A 7,322-nucleotide genomic window follows, 5' to 3' on the forward strand; every position below is an offset into this window, starting at 1 on the left:
TAATATTCACATGACATGACATGTTCTTTGCTTATATACTCAACTGATTAACTGATTATACATCTTGTCATTGCACATTCTCTAGGAGACCTGAATTAACACCTGGCAAATATTGTACCTCCTCTTTCTCTGCCCTAACCTTCAAAATTCACTGGTATTTACCATCTTCCATGACACTAAATAGTTAAATTGTTATTCACTGTATTTTCACTTGTCATTTGTTTACCTCTATTGGACTATAAGCTTCATCAGAAGGATCTTTCTTGTATTTCAGTCGCCTAGATCTTCACTAAGCACACAGTAGATATTCGATAAATGTTCACTAAAATGGACCTTGAACTGAATTGAATCAATTTCCCGTGAAGTGTTTGAAGTGTGAAAAGTGGTAACAAAGTATGGATGATTATATTAGTGCAAATGCTGAAAAACATATTACCGCCAGATAAGGCACAGCATCCTGGCAGCGAAGTCCTTGTTTTTCTTCAAAACAAATAATCTGATGGAGCATATTAACAAAAGGGACATGATTTATTCATTACAACTTGCAACATCTTGACTGAGAAAATTAAATTGCTTTGCAGAAGCGTGATACACTCTGAGACCTTTCCAATTTCTTCACTGTTCTTCTCTTGCTAATTTTTCTTGCTTTATTTAAAGGACTGTGAGCGAGTAAGCAATGTACTGCTCCTTTGGCAAATAATTGATTACTTGGCCTCTTGAACTCCTTCACGGACACTCTGTTTCCCACAGGTTTACTTAGCATCCTGAGCAGGGCCATAGAATTAGTTATTTCTTCCTGGAAACCAAAAGAGAGAGAGAGCAAATAAATCTTATTTTGGACACAGTACAAGATGAAACAGATGACCAGCACTTTCAACATCACTTTAAAAACACATATTTCACCAAATTTCTCCCTCCCCAGGGGAGCAATTCTTTTTAACTCACCCTTCCTATTAACATCAAATCATAGATTTGAAATACAAAAAGCAGAAAGTATGAAAATGGAGAAAATATAAAATTCAAAGTTATTTTCACTCAATGTTAGGTAAAGCATTTTTAAGGATATCAGACTGACAAAGAGAGATGGAGGGACAAAGAAAAAATTCTTTAATTTGCAGGTCAGCTCCCTAAATAGTCCCGAGCTGGTCAAGACTAAAGCTGGGGGCTGGAAATCCATCGTGCTTTTCCATGTGGGTTGTAAGGGACTAAGTACTTGACCCATTTCCCACTGCCTTGCCAGACATATTATCACAGATTTGGATTAAAAGTGGGGTGGCTGGTCCTGGCATGGTAGCCTAGTGGCTAACATGCTCATCTTGCATATGCCAGGTATCCCATATGGGCACTGGTTCCTATCTCAACTGGTCTGCTTTCCATCCAGCTCCTTGCTTGTGGCTTGGGAAAGCAGAAGAGGATGGCACAAAACCTTGGGATCCTGCACCAGTGTGGGAGACCTGGAAGAATCTCCTGGTTCTTGCCTTTGGAGCGCCTAAGCTCCAGCTGTTGTGGCCATTTGGAGAGTGAACCAGCAGATAGAAGATCTTTCTTTCTGTCTCTCTTTCTCTTACAAAAAAAAAAGTGGGGCAGCTGTGCACTGAATCAGCTCTCTGAATTGGGATGTTAGTGCCTTAGGCATCACACCATGACACTAGTCTCTCTATAAAATATCATTGATCAATTTCTTTCTTTTTTTTAAAGATTTATTTATCTTTATTACAAAGTGGGATATACAGAGATGAGGAGAGACAGAGAGGAAGATCTTCCGTCCGATGATTCACTCCCCAAGTGAGCTGCAACGGCCAGTGCTGTGCCGATCCGAAGCCGGGAACCTGGAACCTCCTCCAGGTCTCCCACTCGGGTGCAGGGTCCCAAGGCATAGGGTCGTCCTCGACTGCTTTCCCAGGCCACAAGCAGGGAGCTAGATGGGAAGTGGAGCTGCCGGGATTAGAACCGCCACCCATATGGTGTCCTGGCGTGTTCAAGGCGAGGACTTTAGCCGCTAGGCCACGCCGCAGGGCCCAATCAATTTCTTTCTAAAATAATATATGATGAAGATTTACGTACCACAAAATATTTGCAAAACCTTGATTGGTATCTCATAACTGTAAATAACAACATCAATTACAACCAAATTCTATGTTAGGAGTTATTACACTCATCTGATTTTGTAAATAATGTATAAATATGACATACCTATAAATGAACTTTGCTTTATGTGTTGTCTATCTGTTTTTAAGCTAAAACAGCCAAGTTGAATACCTGTGACAGCCGGAATGGATTGCAAGAATAAAGTGTATATTATGTGTTCCTTTGCAGAAATTTTTCTGATTACTGTTGTAGATAACCAAAACATTACAGCAGTTCCTTGTATTTTGTTACACTGACATTAATCTCAATGCTCCATTCAAGAGGGAAGAACACTTGGGAGACATTTCAGGTTTTGTGTCTTGATAATTGGTAGGAACTGATCAAGAAATACAGAATTACAGATGTTCCTTGCCTTGTGATAAAGTAATATCTTGATAAACTCAACATGTATTTAACACATGCTTTAGTTTGTTTGCATCATCTTTAATTAAATACTTGAGATGGGCGTCTTTGGAAAGGTAAGTTTGCTGTCTAAATTTTACTGTTCAGGATCAGGCAAAACTTGTGTTGTAAAAACTTGCTACGGTGGGCACAAAGCAATGATCACAAAGTAAGCCAGAAAGCAGAAAGAATCTGAACTAAAATAATAGCACTCTTGCAAGAACCACAATCTGAGGACACGTCCTCAATGGCCTAAAGCCCTCCCATGAGTCCCACCTTTCAGATGACACAGTTGGATCACTCTCCAACATTAGTGCAACAACCAGTAACATTGAAACATCAGGGCTTGACCGTCTTCATAAGTAGTGGCAAAAAGAGCCTGCTCCATCTGTCATGACACATGCGTTCCTTGAACTGCTGATCTTTCCAGCTAAGCAGCAGAGCATATTGTAGTTTGAGTGCTTTTCCATCTCAGTCGTGGGGCTGAGTAGCCACTGTAGCTTGCTTTTCATTTCCAGTATTGGGAAACAAGATCTTTGTTTCTTTTTTTTTTTTTTTTAAGAGTATTGTATTTTTTTATTGCAAAGTCAGATATACAGAGAGGAGGAGGAGAGACAGAGAGGAAAATCTTCCGTCCAATGATTCACTCCCCAAGTAAGCACAACGGCTGGTGCTGCACTGATCCAAAGCCAGGAGCCACGGACTTCTTCCAGGTCTCCCATGAGGGTGCAGGGCCCCAAAGCTTGGGGATGTCCTCAACTGCTTTCCCAGGCCACAAGCAGGGAGCTGGGTGGGAAGTGGAACAGCTGGGATTAGAACCGGCACTGATATGCGATCCTGGTGTGTTCAAGGAGAGGACTTTAACCGCCACACTATCACGCTGGGCCCAAGATCTTTGTTTATATCACTAGCCCAGGAAAATGCAAACACTAGAGTATAGTTATTACTGAATTGTGTGACTTTCTACACTATGATAAAGTACGCATGAAAATTCATAAGTCAAGCCTAGTATAAAATATTTTGTAATGGCTCACATTGAGAATCAGGGTGGACATACTCATGTCTTCACGCCAGCCCCTAAATGTCCTCCTTGGGATGCTTCCCTGCAATGGAGGTGCTCACCTTCTCTGTTGTGATCTGGCTTTACCTTCTTTCCCTAACTGCTTTCTGTTTAGATTGTGGTTGGGGCGCAATGATTTGACATCCATGCCTGCTGCAATTCTGCAACTTACTTCATCATCCACTTCTTGTTGCCCAGTTTTTTGTTCTTGCTCTCAATTCTTCAACATCAGAAGCTGTTTCAAGCTTTTGATTCATGGATTGTCATCTCAGGTGGCAATCCTTCTACTCCTTAATCAAGCAAAATCCAGTAAGGAACACATGCCCAGGATTTGTATGCACTTACCAGGTAGTTGGAGAAAAACAGTTACTGGGAAATAATAATAGTTACTAATAGCTAACTATCCCTCTCATTGAACAGGTATGAATGACATTTATCTACACTCTACCTGAACTGTGAAAGCAGACTGATAGCTAAGTGTCCTTTTTGTTTGAACTTCATCACTTCACAATCTGTTCTCAGCATGTTGAAGCAACTGTATTAAAACCTAAGGCTAGGGTCCAGGACAGTAGCCTAGTGGCCAAAGTCCTTGCCTTGCATGTGCCAGGATCCTATATGGGCAGTGGTTCTAATCCCGGCAGCCCTGCTTCCCATCCAGCTCCCTCCAGTCGAGGATGGCCCAAAGCCTTGGGACCCTGCACCCACATGGGAGACCTGGAAGAGGCTCCTGGCTCTTGGCTTTAAATCAGCTCAGCTCCAGTCCTTGTGGACGCTTGGGTAGTGAATCACCGGTTGAAAGATCTTTGTCTTTGTTGCTCCTCCTCTCTGTATATCTGAATTTCAAATAAAAATAAATAATTTTCTTAAAGTCTAAGCCTAAATTAGCCTTTCTTCCCTTAAAGCAAGTAGGGCGGAAGACACTCGCCCATGCTCCAGACCACATCTGCTGCCTCTGCTCGCTGGCTCCAGCCACACTGTGCTCTCTACAGCTCATTTGCCAAATACCACCAGTGTCCATTCTGCCCTTCTGCCTGTGATGTTACTTCCTGTGATGATTCTGTGGCTCCCATCATTGCCTCCTTCAGGACATCTCGAGACCTCACTAACCTTTGTACCTCTTGTCTATACTCCCCAGGAACATTGTTCTTTTTGCTTTCTGCTTGTTAATTTTGATGGTGGATTAAGAGTTTGATATACAGTCAATTGAATATATGTTATAAAAATTGAAAGAAAAATAGGAAATGAAGAAGAAGGCAATGTGGAAGAGAGAGAATGTGAAGTATCTTTTTTTTTTTTTTTTGACAGGGACATGATTTATTTTGATGGGTGACCCACAGCCCTCACCGAGGCCACTATGTACACACACACACGGGAGTGCTTTACTTCTTGGTCTCCTCCTTGGAGAGGGTCTTGATGATCTCCTCCTTCTTGGCTTGCAGGCGCTCTTCCCGGCGCTTGTGGGCTTCCTTGGTCTTGGGCCTGCGGGCCTCGGCCTGGTCAGCCAGGAGCTTCTTGCCGGCCTTGTCGGCCTTCAGCTTGTGGATGTGCTCCATGAGGATCCGCTTATTTTTGAACACGTTTCCCTTCACCTTCAGGTACAGGCTGTGGTACATGTGGCGGTCAATCTTGAAACTGTTTATATGAAATACATGAAGTCTTTTCTGTTTATATAAATTAATTAATTACAAAATAAATGGAAGTATATTAAATATATAATATAGTGTAAAATATTTTACTGTGTAACTTTTTCAACTCAAACTGTGGCTATTGGTTTTCTGGTATAAACGGATGGTGATCAAAAATAAAAAAGGGATTACTAAAACTTATTAGTCATAGTAGAAACAGACCATTTTGGGTGCCAAATTCTTAAATTCTACAACAATGCTCTATAGGGAAAGCAGGAAGCTAGCTTTGTACATTCACAGAAATAGCTGTTAAAAAGCCTAGTAAGGGCTTGGCGGCGTGGCCTAGTGGCTAAGGTCCTCGCCTTGATCCCATATGGCCGCTGGTTCTGATCCCGGCAGCTCCACTTCCTCTCTGTCTCTCCTCCTCTTAGTGTATCTGACTTTGTAATAAAAATAAAATAAATCTTAAAAAAAAAAAAAAATAAATCAACCAAAAAAAAAAAAAAGCCTAGTAAACATAAGGATTTGGATAGAATAAGAGAAAAAAATTAAGAATTTGCTTGATGGAAACATTTCACAGATCAAATAGACTACAATCTCTTGAAATACTCAGCTAGATATTGTAGTTTAAGTAATGGAACAATAGTAATGACCTATACCAATTTATTGGGAGTATATAATCATTGCAACATCTCTTCTTGGAACTTTTTAAATCAAAAATTAGCCAGAGTTAAAGCCACAAAATCAGGTTTTATTGGAAAGAACTATCACGAAAAATACAGTTTTTAAAAACATGACATTTTATTGTTTTATTTTAGCTGTTCAAATTAGCCTTTTCCTTTAATGAATTTAATCCTTAGATTTCACTATGAGGTAATCTTTTTAATGCTAAAATAATAAAATGTCTATCATTTCTTCAAGCACTTTCATGGTTTATTTTTTTTTTACATTCTAACATTTAATCCACAAATAAGACTTATCTTAGATCCATTCATATAGACCTTAATCTTCATATGATATAATTTCTTTGTGATTACACAGTAATAAATTACTAGATTTAAATTTTTCACAGACATAAATATAATTTTGAAAGTCCAAAATATTTAGGCATAATATAAAAGTTTATTACAATTTCATAAGCAGTATTGCAATCCTTTATCTTCTTCTCTTCATTTACTATTCCCTCAAAAATTTCTTCCATCATCAGACATGGCCTCTAGGATTTTTGTCTTTCTTGCCCCCTCACATTCCAGGATATGATCTTTTTCTCCACTACCTTTTCTCTTTCTTGATCCTTTTTCTGGTTATTTTTAATTCTCTGCCTTTAACTTATTATGATTTTGGAGATGGTAAATGGCTCTTAAGTAAATCTGCCAAAGAAGAGGAAGAAATGTAGCAAATATACATCCAAATATCATTTTAATCTTTGATAACCTGGAGAAAAATGATTAAAATATATTTTGACATATTAGACATAAGGCTGATGAGCAAGAGATGGCTTTGACGGCAGTATTGGAAGTAGAGTGACAGACATTGGACATAACATATGAAACTTACGGAAACTGGATTCTGAAGGAGGAAGAGTGGAGGTTCTCTAGAAATCTGCCAGAAATCCAGACTGGAAAACAGAATAAGTGGTGGAAGTATTGATTCAGGAGAGAGTATCATGGTTGGAAAGGAGTTACAGGATGTGTGATGCATCTCACTTTCTGTAGGTTGTTTTTGAAGTCAGGCAAACCACGTTGCATTCTCCAGAAACAGATGGATAAATAGGACTGGGCAGACAAGGGGCTTTGAAATGGCTGGAGTAAAGTAGAAACAGAGGAGAAGGAGGAAAACACTTCTTATGGCCATGGCAGATATTACAGAGAAGACAAGAACCATGTCATCTGAAACCTAGACGGTGATAGCTACAGGATTGAAAACTGATTCATTTGCATTGGAATTATTTAGAGCCATTTCAACAGTTTGGGTTTCAATAGGGGAAGCTGTTGTGAACAGGAATGTATTTTTTTTCAATAATATTGCTCATGAGTTAGAGATTACATTGAAAAATAGGAGTCAACAAGTGAACTAATCCTAGGCCCAAGTGAAAGAAGCTTGAGAAC

General features: G+C 39.6%; 1 protein-coding gene across 1 annotated transcript; it reads right to left on the bottom strand.

Annotated features, from left to right (window-relative positions):
* Positions 1 to 4,899: 4,899 nt before the first annotated feature.
* LOC101534802 (large ribosomal subunit protein eL19-like) lies at positions 4,900 to 5,212 on the bottom strand. The gene has a single exon (XM_036494919.2). It carries the CDS (start codon positions 5,200 to 5,202, stop codon positions 4,969 to 4,971), a length of 234 nt encoding a protein of 77 aa, XP_036350812.2. The 5' UTR covers positions 5,203 to 5,212; the 3' UTR covers positions 4,900 to 4,968.
* Positions 5,213 to 7,322: the final 2,110 nt, after the last annotated feature.

The sequence above is a fragment of the Ochotona princeps genome, chromosome 3 (genome assembly GCF_030435755.1).
Source record: "Ochotona princeps isolate mOchPri1 chromosome 3, mOchPri1.hap1, whole genome shotgun sequence".
Classification (NCBI taxonomy): Eukaryota; Metazoa; Chordata; class Mammalia; order Lagomorpha; family Ochotonidae; genus Ochotona; species Ochotona princeps.